This window comes from Colobus angolensis, unplaced genomic scaffold (genome assembly GCF_000951035.1).
Source record: "Colobus angolensis palliatus isolate OR3802 unplaced genomic scaffold, Cang.pa_1.0 Scaffold65, whole genome shotgun sequence".
Taxonomy (NCBI): Eukaryota; Metazoa; Chordata; class Mammalia; order Primates; family Cercopithecidae; genus Colobus; species Colobus angolensis.
In genome coordinates, this window is record NW_012120154.1 from 3,021,652 (window position 1) to 3,040,198 (window position 18,547).

The window sequence follows — 18,547 nt, forward strand, 5'->3', positions numbered from 1 at the left end:
GCCCTCTGACATCCTGTCCTCTCTCCCCTCTGCCCATGACCACTGTGCTCTTGTACAGTGACACAGAGGGTCTCCTGGTCACTGCTCAGAGGCCACCTCCACCGGGAAGTTCTCCCTGACTACTGTGTCAAAAATAGCTTCTCCTTGGTCACGATCTGTCACGTGGCCCAGTTAGACCCTTCCCGGGAATTGTGACGGGCTGGGTTATCTTGTCAGTCGTTAGATGTTTCTGAAGCAGTTACTCTGTGCCAGGCTCTGGGAGTTGGGGTGAAGTAGGGAGGCAAGGTTCCTGTCCTTAATGAGGTTGCAAATGAAACTGCTTTGGCTGCTGAGGGCTGCCAGGAAGATCTGAGAGCTGGATGGGGAGGGAGGGCCTCGGGGCCTCTTGGGACAGGCAGCCTTTGAATCAAGATCTGAATGGTAGGAAGGCCGGAGTGGTGGAGTCTTGGAGAAGAGAATTTCAACCAGAAAGAACAGCCAGTGCAAAGGCCCAGCGATATGAATAAACTTGGTGCGTTGAAGGGACGGGAAGGAAGGTCTCTTCCAGTGGTTGGGGAGTGGAGCGGGTGAGGTCAGAGAGGGCAGGACCTCCCCCGAGGCCAGGCGTTCATCCCGAGTGCCCTGGGGAGACCAAGAGCTCTGATCGGGGAGTGATGTGGAGATGGACTGCGGGAGGTGGGTGGAGGCTGTGGGAGGAGGCGGCAGGCAGAGGCTGCGGGCTGCAATAGTGATGTGGCTCTTTGGGATGGATGACTGGGTGAGGGGATGCATCCAGGGCCCCGAGGTTCACCTGCTTTGGGCAAGCTCCCGAGTCCGCTGTGGGATGATGATAATAGCACCTACCTTGCAGGTGTGGACCAGTGAGTGCTTGGCCCTCAGTGAACACTAAGTGCGTGTTAGTTATTATCCCACTGTTGCGGTTAGGCTTAGGGAAGGCTGGAGAATGACGCCCAGATGTCAGGCCTGAGCGACGTCCTGGGAGGAGTCACAGACTGAGATGTGGAAGGCAGGAGAAGGGAGGACAGGAGCATGGCTTGGGCTTGGCAGTACCGGGTTCGCGATGCCTCTTTACTGTCCAGCAGACACAGGGAGCAGGAGCCAAGTGGGCTTGTAGCTGCCTGAGGGGGAGGTGCAGGCCAGGTGGTATTTTGAGCCACAGGACTGGATGAGATCACAGGGAGGACTGGGGGGAAGAGAAGGGAGGTGGGCTGGCCAAGCTGGGCACCGCACGGTGTGGGGACATGGAGAGGCCAGAGGCAGGAGAGCAAGGGGCGACCTGGAGAGGGACCCTCAGGCCTGGAGGACTCAAGGAGAGAGACGAGGGCCAGTCCAGAGCCTCCATCAGAGCTGCTGAGAGGGAAGGGGGCGCAGAGGAGCCCTAGAGGGGGCTGAGGGGAGACTAGGAGGTGAGGAAGAGTGGAGAGTAAGTCATCCCCTTCAAGAAGCGCTGCAGGCCGGGCACGGCGGCTCACGCCTGTAATCCCAACACTGTGAGAGGCCGAGGCAGGAGGATCACTTGAGCCCAGGAGTTCAAGATCAGCCTGGGTAACAGGGAGGGCCTGTCTCTACAAAAAATTTAAAAATTAGCCAGGCACGACGACACACACCTGAAGTCCCAGCTATTCGGGAGGATCGCTTCAACCTGGGAAGTCAAGGCTACAGTGAGCCGTGACAGTGGCCGCTGCACTCCAGCCTGGGTGACAAAGCGAGACCCTGCCTCAAAAAATAAAAAAAGAAAGAAAGGCTTCTGCACTTTACAGTTTACAAACCCCTGCCCACGCTGTTCGCCTTGGCAGCATGCCTGTACACTGGGTGTTATCCCTTCCCATTTTACGGATGTGACTCAGAAAGGTTAAGAAATTCTCCCAAAGCCACGCAGCCCATAGGTGAAGTGTTCTCAGACTTTCGGGGCCACAGTCCTTTTTGACAACCTTATGAATGCTCTGACCATTCTCTGGAAAATATGCATGTGTACACATTAATTTAAAAACTCTTCATGTGCATTTCCCCACAGGTAATACATTCATACGGTTCTAAAATTCAAAAAGACACAAACGGGAATACAGTGACAGTTCTTCCTCCCACCCTGTCCCCAGCCACCTGCTTTCCCTCCCTGGAGCAGCCAATGTCACCAGCTTCCTGGGTCACCATCCACAGACAAGCAGAGACAAGCAAATATGTGTATCTATAAATTTCTTCTCTCTCGTTTTTTACACAAATGGTAGCTACTATACTCACCGCTCATCACTGTTGCCTTTTTTTGCTTAAAAATACATCTTGAAGACCTACATTGCTCCTCACAGAGCTCCCTCCTGGCTTTTTCTGTCTGTGTGCTATGCCATTCGGGGATGGGCATTTGGGCCGCTTCCAAGCGGCGCCGCTGAAGGCAACGCTGCTCGTTCCCCACGTGTGAGTCTTGGGCTGGAGTCCCAGGAGGGCCCAGCAGGCGATACCACCCAGTGGCCTCCGCTAGATAAGCGAGGGAGTGAGGCTCGAACTCAGTCCTGACTGTTCCTCACTCCTCCCTGCTCCCGCACCAGTTCTTTAGGGGGCACCTGCTGGGCCCAGCCGAGCATCCCAGGGAAATCCTGTGTGTGTGTGTGTGTGTGTGAGTGGGGGACATTAGCCCCCATCCCCCAGGGTTCTGGGAGACACCCCCCACCAGCCAGCAGCCCCAACTCCTGGAGTCTTGTTTGCTGACAGCTGAGGATGAGGCCATGGGATGGGGGAGCAGCAACCAGCACCTCACCCCCACCCCCAGCCCCACCCAGACTGGAGTGCAAGAATGAGGGTCAGATGATGACCACACCTGGGCTGTGCCGAGGTCACCTGTGCTGCAACTTCCCTGACCCCCGCCCAGCACAGCTCCCAGCCCCTCCTCAGCACCTCCCCTTCTGCCCGGCCCAGGAAGAGATTTCCCTCTTTCTGGCTGGGGAGGGAGGGAAGCCAAGTGGAGGAGGGACTTGTGGCTACCGCGCTCAGTCCTCAGGTGCTCCAGGCTGGGCAGGGCCTACCGGACAACTCTGCTGAGAGCTCCCTCTCCTGGCTGTGAGCCAGCCTCCCTCCCCTGCTGCTCCTGCTCTCTGGCCGGTCCCCCTCATCCGCTCCTCAGCTTCTCTCCCATCTGTGGGGCTGCTGGGGCCAGGGCTGAGACCCTCTCTCCTTTCCCATGCCCTTGGCCCAGGTGGTCTCGCCCACCCTCACAACTCAACCTGTCACCACCGTTCACCATCTCATGCACCCAGCTCTGCCCGCTCTCTCTCTGGAGACTCAGGATCTGACGTGGGGTAGACATCTGCGTTTGGACGTTCAAAGCCACTGCACGCTGTAAACCGTCGCTCCCAAAACCTGGCCCCGTTTCAGTCTTCCACCACTACTGGCCACTCTCGACAACCCCCTTCCACCCCCAAACCCTGCGGACTCTTCATCCAGAATGCGTGTGTCCCAAATTCATCTCTTCTTGAGCTCCATGGCCGCCATCCTGGTAGCTCCAAGCTACCATCATGGTCTTCTCACCAGCCTAACACACTTCATCACAGCGACTGGCGCTGCACTCTGGACAGTGCGGGCTTCAAAGGCCGGCTGAGACAAGGGCCAGGGTGCCGCTGGGATTATATTGGGAATGTTTATCTTTTATTTTTATTCATTATTATTATTATTATTATTGGAGATAGAGTCTCATTCTGTTGCCCAGGCTGGAGTGCAGTGGCGAGATCTTGGCTCATTGCAACCTCTGCCTCCTGGGTTCAAGCACTTCTCCTGCCTTAGCTTCCTGAGTAGCTGGGATTACAGGCAGGCGCCACCATGCCTGGCTAATTTTTGCATTTTCAGTAGAGACGGTGTTTTACCATGTTGGCCAGGCTGGTCTCGAATTCCTGACCTCAGGTGATTTACCCGCATCAGCCTCTCAAGGTGCTGGGATTACAGATGGGAGCCACCATGCCCAGCCCATTTTTTACGTTTTAGGGAAAACGTTTCACTATGTTGCCGAAGCTGATCTGAAACTCCTGGGCTCAGGCAATCCACCTGCCTCAGCCTCCCAAAGCGTTGGAATTACAGGCATGAGCCAATACACCTGGCTAGAAATGTTGTATTTCCTTTTTTTTTTTTTTTTTGAGACAGAGTCTCGCTCTGTCGCCCGGGCTGGAGTGCAGTGGCGCGATCTCAGCTCACTGCAAGCTCCGCCTCCCGGGTTCACGCTATTCTTCTGCCTCAGCCTCCCAAGTAGCTGGGACTACAGGCACCCACTACCAGGCCCGACTAATTTTTTGTATTTTTTAGTAGAGACGGGGTTTCACCATGTTAGCCAGGATGGTCTCAATCTCTTGACCTTGTGATCCGCTCGTCTCGGCCTCCCAAAGTGCTGGAATTACAGGCATGAGCCACTGCGCCCACCCAGAATGTTGCATTTCTTAAGCCTGGTGGTAGATACACAAGGCTTTATTTTATTTTATTTTATTTTATTTTATTTTATTTATTTGAGACGGTGTCTCACTCTGTCACCCAGGCTAGAGTGCAATGGCATGACCTTGGCTCACTGTAACCTCCGCCTCCTGGGTTTAAGCGATTCTCCTGCCTCAGCCTCCTGAGTAGTTGAGATTACAGATGCCCACCACCGTGCCTGGCTAGTTTTTGTATTTTTAGTAGAGATCGGATTTCACCATGTTGGCCAGGCTGGTCTCGATATCCTGACCTCATGATCTGCCCACCTCGGCTTCCCAAAGTGCTGGTATTGCACCTCAAAGGTCCAAGCAATCCTCTCACCTCAGCCTCCTGAGTAGCTGGGACTATAGGCATGCACCACCACACTCAGCTAACTTTCATTTTTTGTAGAGATGGGGTTTTACCATGTTGCCCAGCATGGTCTTGGATTCGTGGCCTCACGTGATCCTTCTGCCTCTGCCTCCCAAAGTGCTGGGACTATGGGTGTGAGCCCCCATGCCTGGCCAAAAGGCTTTATTGTATGAGTCCTTATTCCTATTTGTCTTAAATATTTCACATGGAAATTTAAAACCAGACCAGGCAAAACCTGACAACCCGTCAGCCCTGAGGGTGACATCCGCAGCCCTTGCCACCTCCTGCCTCTGTGGCCTCATCCTGGTCCGCTCACTCCCAGGCTCACTTCACGGCCACAACTTGGCCTTCCTGCAGCTTCTCAACACCAAACTCAGACTTTTGGAACTCCTTTCCCTTTCCCTTTCTCTTTCCTTTCCCTTTCTTTTCCTTTCATTTCCATCTTGCTCTGTCGCCAGGCTGGAGTGCAAAGGCGCAATCTCGGCTCATTGCAGCCTCTGCCTCCTGGGTTCCAGCGATTCTTCTGCCTCAGCCTCCCAAATAGCTGGGAGTACAGACGCCCACCAGCATGCCCAGCTAATTTTTTGTATTTTTAGTAGAGACGGGGTTTCACCGTGTTAGCCAGAATGGTCTCGATCTCCTGACCTCATGACCCGCCCGCCTCAGCCTTCCAAAGTGCTGGGATTACAGGCGTGAGCCACCGCACCTGGCTTTCTTTCTTTCTTTCTTTCTCTTTCTCTTTCTTTCCTTTCTTTCTTTCTTTCTTTTTCTTTCTTTCTTTCTTTTTCTTTCTTTCCTTCTTTCCTTCTTTCTTTCCTCCTTCTTTCTTTTCTTTTCTTTTCTTTTTTCTTTTCTTTTCTTCTTTTCTTTCTTTCGTCACCCAGGCTGGAGTGTAGTGGCACGATCTTGACCTCCACCTCCCAGGTTCAAGCAATTTTCCTGCCTCAGCCTCCCAGGTAGCTGGGATTACAGCCACCACACCTGGCTGTTTGTTTGTTTGTTTGTTTGTTTTTTGAGACAGAGTATGGCTCTGTCGCCCAGGCTGGAATGCAATGGCGTGATCTCGGCTCACTGCAACCTCCCCATCCCAGGTTCAAGTAATTCTCCTGCCTCAGCCTCCCTAGTACCTGGGACTACAGGCTCCTGCCACCACGACCAGCTAATTTTTGTATTTTCAGTAGAGACAGGATTTCACCAAGTTGGTCAGGCTGGTCTCAAACTCCTGACCTCAGATGATCCACCCGCCTCGACCTCCCAAAGTGCTAGGAATACAGGCGTGAGCCACCATGCCCAGCCTAATTTTTGTATTTTTAGTAGAGACAGGATTTCACCATGCTGGCCAGGCTGGTCTGGAACTCTTGACCTCAAGTGATCTGCCCACCTCGGCCTCCCAAAGTGCTAGGATTACAGGCGTGAGCCACTGCACCCGACCTCCTGGAGTATTCTATGCCCCACTTTCACAAAGATAATACAGTTCTTCTGACCGACTCCCACTTACTACCCAAGTCTTGGCTCTGCCACTTTCTCACAGAGGCCTTTGGAGATGCCCACCAAACCAGAGCCCCCCTCCTCTGTCTCACTCCATCTTGTACTTTTCCTTCAAACTACTTAACACCACGCACATCCAGCCACCTGGGGTGGCAAATGCCTGCCATCCAGTGTCTCTCACCAGCTCATCCATAAGCCGGCAGAGTCCAAGGCCTGCGTCTGGCCCCCAGCTAGCGTGCAGTCCATAGTAACTGAGTGGGAGCCCCAGCGGGGCAGTGGAGTGTTGAAGCCCCACTGGCCAGCACTGAGGGAGCTGGGGAGCTGAGGTTGTTCTAGAAAAGAGAAACTTCAGGGATCCACTGACCTTCACATCCCTATGGGGAAGATGGACACAGGTATTTGTGGAGGGCGGGAAGCTCTCCAGCAAGGGCAGAGGCCTGGCATCAGCAATTCAGCAAAGGGCGCGCCCATGGGTTGAAACAGGTGGCCTCTAGGTCCTCCAGCCCCCAGGGCCTGTGATTTGTCCCTGACAAAGGCCCCCTGGACATTCTGGGGAACTTGCTTGTCAGCCTGCTCCAAGTCGGGGGCATTGCTTGCTTGTTGCCGGCCAAGTGGTTGGGAGGGCCCGGTGGGGTGCAGAGTGGGAGGAATGAGCCCGTTCACCCCCCGCTGCTTCAAGCCCCTGTGGAACCCAAAGCTTGGTCTCCAGGATTTGGCTGGACCTGAAATCAGGAACCTGGGTCCTGGCTCCAACTTGCCCTGTGATCCAGTTTCTCCTTCCCCACAGGACTGACTTCACAGAACCTGGCACGTCGTAGGACTGGATGATTACTGGGTGGAAGCAAGCGTGTGACAGTATTTCTTCGAGACAGGACAGTAGCATGCCTTGTTAGTGTGCTTGGATGCCATTGCCCAGGCCCACATCCTGGCTTTACCACTTATAAGCTGTGTGACCTTGGGCAAGTTGCTGAATCTCTCCGTGCCTTGCTTTTCTTACTTCTAAAACAGGGGTAATGATAATTTCCTCTGAGATCATTGTGAGGATGATAGGAATCGATCAGTGTAAAGCACAGAGTAAATGCGTGCTCAATGCTCAGATGCTCAGCCAGGATTTTTGCGATGTCAGAGGGTTGCCTGGTGAGGGAGGGGCTAGGTGTGCCACAGGATTTCCAGGTCCGGAAGAAGGTGGGGAGGGAGACGACTTTCTTGAGTACCCACCATGTGTCATGCGTTTTTGGGACAATCCACACATCAGGCCCTGCAGGTAGGCACTGCGATGTTCCTTTCACCAATGGAGATACCGAGGCTCAGAGAATTCAGTGACCTGCTAGAGCCCAGTGGGACTGAGCCTGGTTCCAGCCCAGCTCTGTGTGATCCGACGCTGCTGTTCTTGTCCACTTGCTCCCTAGTGCAGTAAATGAAGACAAACTGGGTAGGGCCCTGTGGATGAGGCCCAAGCGGGCTCTGGGATGCTGCATCTGAAATTCAGGGGAGGAAATCAAGAGGGAGCAATGTTCAGCCTTGACTAAAATGCACCTTATTGATCACTTACTCTGGGCTGGGCACGTGGTGTGCATGATCCCATTTATCCTCATTACAGTCTTAGGAAGTCTGCTCTATTATTAGCTTCTCCTAAACATGGGGCATGCAGGGACTAGAGAGGTTAAGTGCCTCACATAAGGTCACCTGGACACAAAGTTGTTTGGAGGCTCCAGAGCTGAAGCCGCTGCACCAGGATGGGGGTTCCTGAGACTCATGAAGAGGAGGGAGTCAGGCCTCCCAGGGACAGGGGACTGCAGGGCCTGCAGAGGGCAGTGGCAGGTGGGGACCCTGCCACAGTGTCTCCTGTGACTCAGTCTGTCTTTGGCTCCCCTTACTCTTGGAGGGGTACAGCTCAAAGAGCCAGGGCCCTGGGCTCTTGAGTTCTCTTCCTCCCTGCAAAGCTCCACACGCTGGAGTGGAAAGCCCCTCCACTCCAATCAAATCAGACCTGAGGGCCTCAGCTGGAGTGGGGACAGACTCTGTGCTCCTCAGGGCTGGGAAATGGAACAGTGGTGTTAATTCTGTCTATTTCTTTCTCTTTTTTTTTTTTCTGAGACAGAGTCTTGCTCTGTTGCCCAGACTGGAGTGCAGTGGCATGATCTCAGCTCACTGCAGCCCCTGCCTCCCGGGTTCAAGTGATTTTCCTGCCTCAGCCTCCCAGGTAGCTGGGATTACAGGCACCCGCCACCATGCCTGGCTATTTTTTTTTTTTTTTTTTTGAGATGGAGTCTCGCTCTGTCACCCAGGCTGGAGTACAGTGGCGCGATCTCAGCTCACTGCAAGCTCCGCCTCCTGGGTTCAAGCAATTCTCCTGTCTCAGCCCCCCAGGTAGCTGGGATTACAGGCACCCGCCACCATGCCTGGCTATTTTTTTTTTTTTTTTTTGAGATGGAGTCTCGCTCTGTCACCCAGGCTGGAGTACAGTGGCGCGATCTCAGCTCACTGCAAGCTCCGCCTCCGGGGTTCACGCCATTCTCCTGCCTCAGCCTCCTGAGTAGCTGGGACTACAGGCGCCCGCCACCACACCCGGCTACTTTTTTGTATATTTTAGTAGAGACGGGGTTTCACTGTGTTCGCCAGGATGGTCTCGATCTCCTGACCTCGTGATCCGCCCGTCTTGGCCTCCCAAAGTGCTGGGATTACAGGCTTGAGCCACCGCACCCGGCCTGAGTGCCTTGTTTTGTACACCTTCCCATCTCTCCTGCCAGGGAGCCATGATGGTCCCCCCATCTCGCAGACAGAGGGAAGGAACTTCTGACCAGAGCATGTTAGTGGTGGAGTCAGGAGTGGAAGGGGTTCCCCGGCTCCCAGTGCAGCATTCTCGGTCATCAGCAGCTGCACATTTGTCATCACTGTTATCAACATTAGTTTTTGCACTTTACCTGCAATGTAATAATGCGTGGTGGTTGTCATGTTCACAAGGCAGTGGCCTGATGAGGAAGGTACCAGTATCGTCATCTCCAGTTTGCAGATGAGAAAACTGAGGTTCAAAGAGGATATGCTTGGATGTGACAGAGCTGAGACTAAGAGCCAGGTCTTGCCACCCCAAACATGTGGGTTTAACCAGCACATTTTTTCATATTGAACAGAGGCCAAGTGCTGCAGATAGACAGTGAGGCCTGAGGGCTCAGAGCAGCAGGGTCAGAGAGCCTCAGGGGCTCAGGGTAGGTCTGGAGGGATGGGGAGAGCCTGGGGGTCCCTGGTTGAGCCGGGTGATATGGCAGGAGAAGGGGTCCCAAAGCCAGAGGCTGGGGACCAGGGTGAGCCAAGGACCTGGAACCAGTCTGACTCAAGTTAGATTTCCAGCTTTGTCACTGCTGCTGTGTGGCCCCCAAGCCCAGCATCATCCCCCAACCCCCCGGCATCTCTGTAGCCTGCAATTCTTCAGCTGGGGAGAAATAACAACCCTTCTTGTTACTGTGGTAGGTGATTAATAAATACTTGTTAAATACACAAAGGATACGGTGATGCTTCAGTGAGAGAGAGGAGGCAGCGCCTGGCATGGAGTTGGCAGAAATTCCCTGAAAGGGGCTGGAGAGAGAGGATGGCTGGTTCCTCAGGTTGAGCTCTGTGACCTCGGGCAAGTCACATCACCTCCCTGGTTGTCTCACCCAGTAACAGTCACCTAGAAGTCTGGTGGTGGGATGACATGAGATGCACGACAGCCCGGCAGGCTGGCACTGGCCACTGCTCCCCAGGCGTGAGCTCCCTGCTGCTGTCTAAAGGAGCAGAGTTTCAGGCAGGGCTGGAGCTGCTGCCTGGCTCTGGCAGGGCCTGGCGGAGGTGCCCCTGCAACGGCCACCACGTGTCTGGTCCGTGGCACAGGTCTCAGGAGGAGGTTTGCCCTCGAAGCCTTCCAGGTGCTGGGACCTGCTGAGACTGCTGCAAGCTGATCAGGGTTTCTTTTTCAAAGGGGGTTGTGGGCGAGGACAGATAAGTTCGTGTCCTAAAATTGTCGGGAAAACCTAAAAGTTGACAGGGTTGGGGTGGTCTTCCTGCCTCGTCTGGACCCCCAGGAGGCAGAGTCTCCAGCCCCTCCCTAATTCCTCAGGATGGGGCAGAATGGCTGGTGTCAGTGGTGAGGCCTGAACGTCCTTCCACAGTTGTTGACTTACTGTGCCACCTTGGACACAGTGCCATGCCCTGTTCTTGGCCTCGGTCTCCCCAGCTGGCTAATGAAGTCTGGACTAGAGACTTGCAGATTTGGGATGTTTACAGCACAGTAAAATTAAAAGAAAGCCAGACGCAGTGACTGATGCCTGTGATCCCAGCATTTTGGGAGGCTGAGGCAGGAGGATAGCTTGGGGCCAGGAGTTTGAGACCAGCCTAGAAAACATAGTAAGACCCCATCTCTATAAAAAATAGTAACAATCACAGGGCACAGTGACTCACACCTGTAATCCCAGCACTTTCGGAGGCCGGGGCAGGCGGATCACGAGGTCAGGAGATCGAGACCATCCTGGCTAACATGGTGAAACCCCATCTCCACTGAAAATAAAACAAATCAGCCAAGTGTGGTGGCGGGCACCTGTAGTCGCAGCTACTCGGGAGAGCAAGACAGGAGAATGGCGTGAACCTGGGAGGCGGAGGTTGCAGTGAGCCGAGATCACGCCACTGCACTCCGGCTTGGGTGACAGAGCGAGACTCAGTCTCAAAAAAAAAAAAAAAGTAATAATCAATTTTTATTTTTATTTATTTATTTTTTGAGACAGAGTTTCACTCTTGTTGCCCAGGCTGGAGTGCAATGACAGGATCTCAGCTCACTGCAAGCTCTGCCTCCCGGGTTTACGCCATTCTCCTGCCTCAGCCTCCCAAGTAGCTGGGACTACATTAGCTGGGACTACAGGCGCCCGCCACCTTGCCTGGCTAGTTTTTTTTGTATAATAATAAATTTTTAAAAATTAAAAGAAAAGTCTGGTAACTGGTGTAGCACTGTCACTTCTTCATTTTGCCAAGGAAAGACATTAACATTTTAAAAGCGGTCAGCATCTCCTGTGACCATCACTTTCTAAAAAAAATGTTTGCAAGTGAAAGAGTCCCAGGATATAAAGGACAGCGGTACCATTGATGTTTTTTTGAGATGGAGTCTTGCTCTGTTGCCCAGGCTGGAGTGCAGTGGTGTGATCTTGGCTGACTGCAACCTCTGCCTGCTGGGTTCAAGCAATTCTCGTGCCTCAGCCTCCCGAGGAGCTGGGATTACAGGCGTGTGCCACCATGCCCAGCTAATTTTTTTGTATTTTTTGTAGAGATGGGGTTTTGCCATGTTGCTCAGGCTGGTCTTGAACTCCTGGCCTCAAGAGATCCACCTGCCTGTGCCTCCCAAAGTGCTGGGGTTACAGGCGCGAGCCACCGTGCCTGGCCCATTGATCCTTCTTAGGCTCATTTTGTCATGGGCTAGTGGCCCACACTGGGGGTTTCGGAAACCTCAGGCCCCACTTCACCAATCCTTCTGGTTCTATCATTTATATGTCAAGCTCTGTGACCTTCAAAAAAGCTGGGGAGGATGAGTAGTCCCTTAATTGGAGGAGGATCTGACCCCAGGGAGAGGAAGAACTTGTTCAAGGTCACACGCAGGGCAGTGGCAGGGGGCCTCCCCACCTCCCGGGGCCTCCATCGCAGAAAACATGCCTCAAACTGCATTCTTCTAGTGCACATTCCATGCAAGCAAATGAGGCCCTGCATCCCTGCACCCACAAAAGTAGTTTAATCATAGGGATAAAGCAGACACCTAAACAGCCAGGATTCTTTTTTATTTTATTATTTATTTATTTTGAGATGGAGTCTCACTGTATCACCCAGCCTAGAGTGCAGTGGCTCAATCTCGGCTCACTGCAACCTCCGCCTCCTAGGTTCAAGCAATTCTCCTGCCTCAGCCTCCCTAGTAGCTGGGATTACAGGCGCCCACCACCATGCCTGCCTAATTTTTTTGAATTTTTAGTAGAGACAGAGTTTCACCAAGTTGGCCAGGCTGGTCTTGAACTCCTGGCCTCAAGGGATCTGCCCGGCCTTCCAAAGTGCTGGGATTACAGGTGCAAGTCACCGCGCTCAGCAGGGCTCTTTTTTAAAAAAACATCTCTAGTCAGAGGAGGATGGTACTGAATTGTCAAGGCCTTTTGACCCTCTCCTGCCATCGTCAGCCTTCCCCAGGAAGCCCCATGTGACAAGGAAGAGAAAACCTGGCCATCTCCTGGTGGTTGTCACATGAGAACACAATGCCCAGCTCATACCCTTCACTTTTTGCCAGGCCTTGCACAGGTCAGCCTCGAATTAGCAGCGGAACCTCTCTCTCCTGCTAAAATGGTCTGTGGTGGCAGCAGCGTGCACTTATTTGAGTGAGTCACTGCAGACCAAGGGTTTTCAGGGGGATGGGGTGTCACAGGGGCTGCTGCATGGGGAAGGGTGCCAAGTCTGAGGAGTGCCAGGGAAGCAGCTTTCCTGCGAAGCTCCAGGATGTGCTGGGGGCACTGGGAACCCAAGACAGGACCCAGCACATAGCAAGGGCTCAGGATACCTGCTGTAAGCTGTCGGGGAGGTGCCAGGGTGAGGGGTAAACTATGTCCCCATTGGGCTGCACTGTGGAGCCCAGTGGGCTGGGAGGGGCTGGGGAGTGAGTGTTGCCATTGGGGCTGGGGATTGTGGAAGCTCAGGGTTGACCCTGGGCACTTGCTAATGGGGAGGCGTGGGCACTGCTGGCGAGGGGACATCCAATCTCTGTAGCCATCAGGGGATAGGCTCCCTTAACCCCAAGGCCCCTCCCAGAGGTGGGGAAGTCCATAAAGACATCTCGTCTGCAGCACCAGGTGAACTCGCCAGGTCAGGAGCCAATCCCACCGGGCAGAGAACCAGGGATCCCCTGGAACCCTGGGCTTGTGTTTGGCCTTGGGCAGGGGCCCCCACCCTCTCTGGAACTCAGTGACCTCACCTGTTGAAGGCCTGGGCCGCCATACCCTGTCCCCTCTGCCTCTATCCTGCACACCTGTGGATGGTGGTCCAGTTTGGACTGGCTGGTTTCTTCCCTTCCCTTGCCCCAAAACCCACCCCAGCCCCCTCCAGGGAGGAAGTGGATGAGGAACTGGGGTGGGGGTGAGGCCTTGTTCAGGGCTGGCCCACCTGGCCCCACTCTGGGACTCTTAGCAAGTCCTTCCTATCTCTGGATTTCCTTGGCCTCAGACATAAAATGAGGGTCCTGAACTCGGTGACCCTATGCTCCTCCTGTCCTGACAGTCCGCGGTGCTCCTGGAGCCATTTGAGGCAGTGGGACAGAACAGGGGGAATACGTTTAGCAAAGAAAGTCCTCCCTGAAAACTCTATTTATAGAGCAGAAGGTGCGCCTGGTCCCAGAACCCCAAGGTTTCCCCCTGGAGCCCTGGCTGCTGGGATGCTGCGGGAGGGGGCAAAGAGGGTCTGGGCCTCCCAGCTCTGAAAGGCCAGCCTCGCATTACAGGCCATGCCTGCATGACCTGTTAGGTCTCCGGCATGATATCTCATTGGTTCATTTTCTCTTTTTTTTTTGAGGCAGAGCCTCACTTTGTTGCCCAGGCTGGAGTGCAGTGGCACGATCTTGGCTCACTGCAACCTACGCCTCCCAGGTTCAAGCGATCCTCCTGCCTCAACCCCCCTAGTAGCTGGGATTACAGGCATACGCCACCATGCCTGGCCTAATTTGTGTGTTTTTTTTTTTTTTTTTTTGAGATGGAGTCTCATTTTGTCGCCCAGGCTGGAGTGCAGTGGCCAGATCTCAGCTCACTGCAAGCTCCGCCTGCCGGGTTTACACCATTCTCCTGCCTCAGCCTCCTGAGTAGCTGGGACTACAGGTGCCCGCCACCACACTCGGCTAGTTTTTTGTATTTTTTAGTAGAGACGGGGTTTCTCTGTGTTAGCCAGGATGGTCTCCATCTCCTGACCTCGTGATCGGCCCGTCTCGGCCTCCCAAAGTGCTGAGATTACAGGCGTGAGCCACCGCGCCCGGCCCTGATTTGTGTATTTTTATAGAGACAGGGTTTCTCCATGTTGGTCAGGCTGGTCTCAAACTCCCAACCTCAGGTGATTCACCTACGTCAGCCTCCCAAAGTGCTGGGATTACAGGCGTGAGCCACCGCACCCGGCCAGCCCCATTTTCAAGATGAGGAAACTGAGTTTCAGAGTAGTCAGTAGTTTGCCCAAGTCACAGAGTGGATCTAGGACTTCAACCCAGGACTGTAGGAGCCAAGGAGCTCTTTGGGAACAAGGGGAATAGGGAGAAGAACTCGGAGTCGGGGTGGGTGACCGCGGGGGAGGAGGTGGGGGCAGGGCTCACTCTCCCTGGGCCCGGAGAGGGAGTTTCTCTTGGGAAGAGGCAGGCTCTGAGGCTGTTGATCTCTAAATTATAGCGTTGGCGCGTACCGGTTGCTGCAGCAACCGAGTTGTCCTGAACCGGGGAAGTGTATAAACATTGCCACAGATGCACAATTAGATCAGGAAGAAGAATAGAACAGAAAATAGAAACTTCCAGCCTTATGTAATTCTGGGCCAAAATGTTATTGGGAACCCAGGCCCAGTCCTGGCCCTGCCAGCTGCTGGGGCCAGGGTAGCACCATGTCTTCCCTGGGGACCCAGTGGCAGGGAGGGGTGGAGAGAGGGTCTGTCCTCTACGGCCCGAGGCACATCCCGCCACCCAGTGGGGTGAGGGGCCTCTTCTGCTGCAACAGCTGGGGATGCTTGACAGGCAAATCCTGCCTGTCACCAGCTCCTGGGAAGTGTGGGAAGGCAGGCAGGAGGGTGATGGCTTTACCCCAGCGCCTGCTGTCCCCGGAGGTCCCATGAGGTAGGGAGTTTTGGTGCCCATGTTACAGGTGAAGACATGGAAGCTCGGAGAGGTGAACTGAGTGTGTCCTCCCCTCCCACTCCCTGTCTCCCCGCCATCAACTCATTCATGTTGGTGCCACGCAAGTTTGTACCCACTGCCAGCTTTGTGGCTGGCAGGCGGCTTTCCCTCTCTGAGCCACCCGGGACGTGGGAATAGCGATGTCTACAGAGGAGTGAAAGCTGGGGGCTCCCCCTTCCTCCACCGGGCACTGGGCAGGAATTTGGACTCAAAGCAGCACTGGGAGGGAAGAGTCTAAGAAAGTAGCTCAGACCCAGGTGGGGCTGCAGGTTCCAGTAGAACTTTATTTTTCTTTTTCTTTTTTCTTTTTTTTTCTTTTTTTGACATGGGGTCTTGCTCTGTGGCCCAGGCTAGAGTTCAGTGGGATGATCACAGCTCACTGCAGCCTTGACCCCCTGGGCTCAATAGATCCTCCTGCCTTAGCCTCCTGAGTAGCTGATGCCACAGGCATGCATCACCATGCCTGGCTAATTTTCTTATTTTTTGTAGAGATGGGGTCTCACTCTGTTGCCCATGCTGGTGTCAAACTCCTGGCACAAACAATCCTTGCATCTCGGCCTCCCAAAATGCTGAGATCACAGGCATGAGCCCCTGTGTCCGGCCGGAAATGTCTCAGTGGTAGAACTCTCCTATATGTCTTCTCCGTCCAGTGTGGTGTGGCGGCCGTTGACCACATGTGGCTCCTGATCACTTAAAATGTGGCTCATGCAAGGAAGGCGCTGTAGTTAGTATTTTATTTAGTTTTAATTAAATGTAAAGAGCCACAGGTGGCCAGTGTCTATCGTACAGGAGGTTGTCCAGCCCCCGAGAAGCCCAAAAGTCCATAGATGGAATCCAGGGAGGGGAGCGGGCCCAGAGCCTCCGTGGCTCCCTATGCTCAGGGCAAGCAGGACAGAGGGGCAGGGAGGAACCAAGATGGGCCTTAGGAAGCTTCCAGAACAGTGAGCATAGGAGGGCCGGAGGGGCAGTGTTGAGGGGTAGGGACTAGGACCTTGTGGCTTTAGCTTCCTGGTCTGTGGACCCCTATCTCTAAGCTGGGCCAGACTCAGGGGCACTGGCTCAGACCTTGTCATCAGAACCCCCTCCGCTGCCACCCTCTGCCTGCTGGGGCAGAGGAAGTCTTAGGTCCTGGTCCAGGCTCACCTGCTTCTGAGATTCTGGGGGCTGAGTCTGGGTGGCCCTGAGGAGGCCCCTTGCTCCGCAGCATCTCACCTGTCTGGCTTCTCCTCCGCAGGCCCTGCGTCTTCCCAGGTGACCACGCCGGCTTCAGGACATGCACGGACACAGCCGCAACGGCCAGGCCCACGTGCCCCGGCGGAAACGCCGCAACCGCTTTGTCAAGAAGAACGGCCAATGCAATGTGTACTTCGCCAACCTGAGCAACAAGTCGCAGCGCTACATGGCGGACATCTTCACCACCTGCGTGGACACGCGCTGGCGCTACATGCTCATGATCTTCTCCGCGGCCTTCCTTGTCTCCTGGCTCTTTTTCGGCCTCCTCTTCTGGTGTATCGCCTTCTTCCACGGTGACCTGGAGGCCAGCCCAGGGGTGCCCGCGGCGGGGGGGCCGGCGGCGGGCGGTGGCGGGGCAGCCCCGGCGACCCCCAAGCCCTGCATCATGCACGTGAACGGCTTCCTGGGTGCCTTCTTGTTCTCGGTGGAGACGCAGACAACCATCGGCTACGGGTTCCGGTGCGTGACGGAGGAGTGCCCGCTGGCGGTCATCGCTGTGGTGGTCCAGTCCATCGTGGGCTGCGTCATCGACTCCTTCATGATCGGCACCATCATGGCCAAGATGGCGCGGCCCAAGAAGCGGGCACAGACGCTGCTGTTCAGCCACCACGCGGTCATCTCGGTGCGCGACGGCAAGCTCTGCCTCATGTGGCGCGTGGGCAACCTACGCAAGAGCCACATTGTGGAGGCCCACGTGCGGGCCCAGCTCATCAAGCCCTACATGACCCAGGAGGGCGAGTACCTGCCCCTGGACCAGCGGGACCTCAACGTGGGCTATGACATCGGCCTGGACCGCATCTTCCTGGTGTCGCCCATCATCATTGTCCACGAGATCGACGAGGACAGCCCGCTCTATGGCATGGGCAAGGAGGAGCTGGAGTCGGAGGACTTCGAGATCGTGGTCATCCTGGAGGGCATGGTGGAGGCCACGGCCATGACCACCCAGGCCCGCAGCTCCTACCTGGCCAGCGAGATCCTGTGGGGCCACCGCTTTGAGCCCGTGGTCTTCGAGGAGAAGAGCCACTACAAGGTGGACTACTCGCGTTTTCACAAGACCTACGAGGTGGCCGGCACGCCCTGCTGCTCGGCCCGGGAGCTGCAGGAGAGTAAGATCACCGTGCTGCCCGCCCCGCCACCCCCTCCCAGTGCCTTCTGCTACGAGAACGAGCTGGCCCTCATGAGCCAGGAGGAAGAGGAGATGGAGGAGGAGGCGGCTGCGGCGGCCGCGGTGGCCGCAGGCCTGGGCCTGGAGGCCGGCTCCAAGGAGGAGGCGGGCATCATCCGGATGCTGGAGTTCGGCAGCCACCTGGACCTGGAGCGCATGCAGGCTTCCCTCCCGCTGGACAATATCTCCTACCGCAGGGAGTCTGCCATCTGACCTCCAGGCCCGGCCCTCACCACTGCCCACAAGAGCCTCTGCCGGGGGTAGGATGCCAGGACACCCCTCCCACACTCAGGACAGAGCCAACCCTGGCTCCATGGACCTCCTGGAGGAAGGTGGGGGTTTCAAAGACTGGGGGACCCCTTCCTCCTGACTCCAGCACCCAGGCCTGGGAAGAGCTCGGCCCAATCAGCCTGGGTTCCCCCAGCGCCTGCTCCTGGTGGCTCTGGGTCCCCGGATCCACCACCCTTCCCCCACTGACTCTTCAAGGACGTGCCCTCTTTGCTCTCAGAACCTTGGGGAAGGTGACTGGACTGCTGGGTGGGAGACATCTCGGGGTTTCAGGGTGGGCAGGGGGTTAGTTTGGGGAGGGGGGTGCGTTTCTTTTGCATGACTGTGGCCTGTTGCTCATGACTTTCTTTTGTAAATACCTATAAATGGAGACAGATGGAGACACCAAATTCACCTTCTGCCGTTTTTACCTGCCGGACAAGGAGATATGGCCCCTCTCTGTGCACCCCTCCCCACCCTGCCCATCAAGCCTAGCCCCTTCCCCTGCCCAGCTGGCTGGCCCCTTGAGGCCCTCAAAGCCAGCCACCTTGGCCCTTGGATGGTGTTGAGTTTGGGAGCAGAGGAGGGACTCTGAGGGGTGGGATGAGGGACCATCCCTCCCTCCCTGCAGTCCCTCCGGCCCCAGGGCCCAGCCCAGATTGACAATAGAGTTTGTAACCATATATATATATATA

General features: G+C 55.3%; 1 protein-coding gene across 1 annotated transcript; it reads left to right on the forward strand.

The window, feature by feature from the left end:
* Positions 1-453: 453 nt before the first annotated feature.
* On the forward strand, positions 454-18,262 carry KCNJ4 (potassium channel, inwardly rectifying subfamily J, member 4). Its single transcript, XM_011964229.1, has 2 exons — positions 454-511; positions 16,422-18,262. Exon 2 carries the CDS (start codon positions 16,461-16,463, stop codon positions 17,796-17,798), a length of 1,338 nt encoding a protein of 445 aa, XP_011819619.1. The 5' UTR covers positions 454-511; positions 16,422-16,460; the 3' UTR covers positions 17,799-18,262.
* Positions 18,263-18,547: the final 285 nt, after the last annotated feature.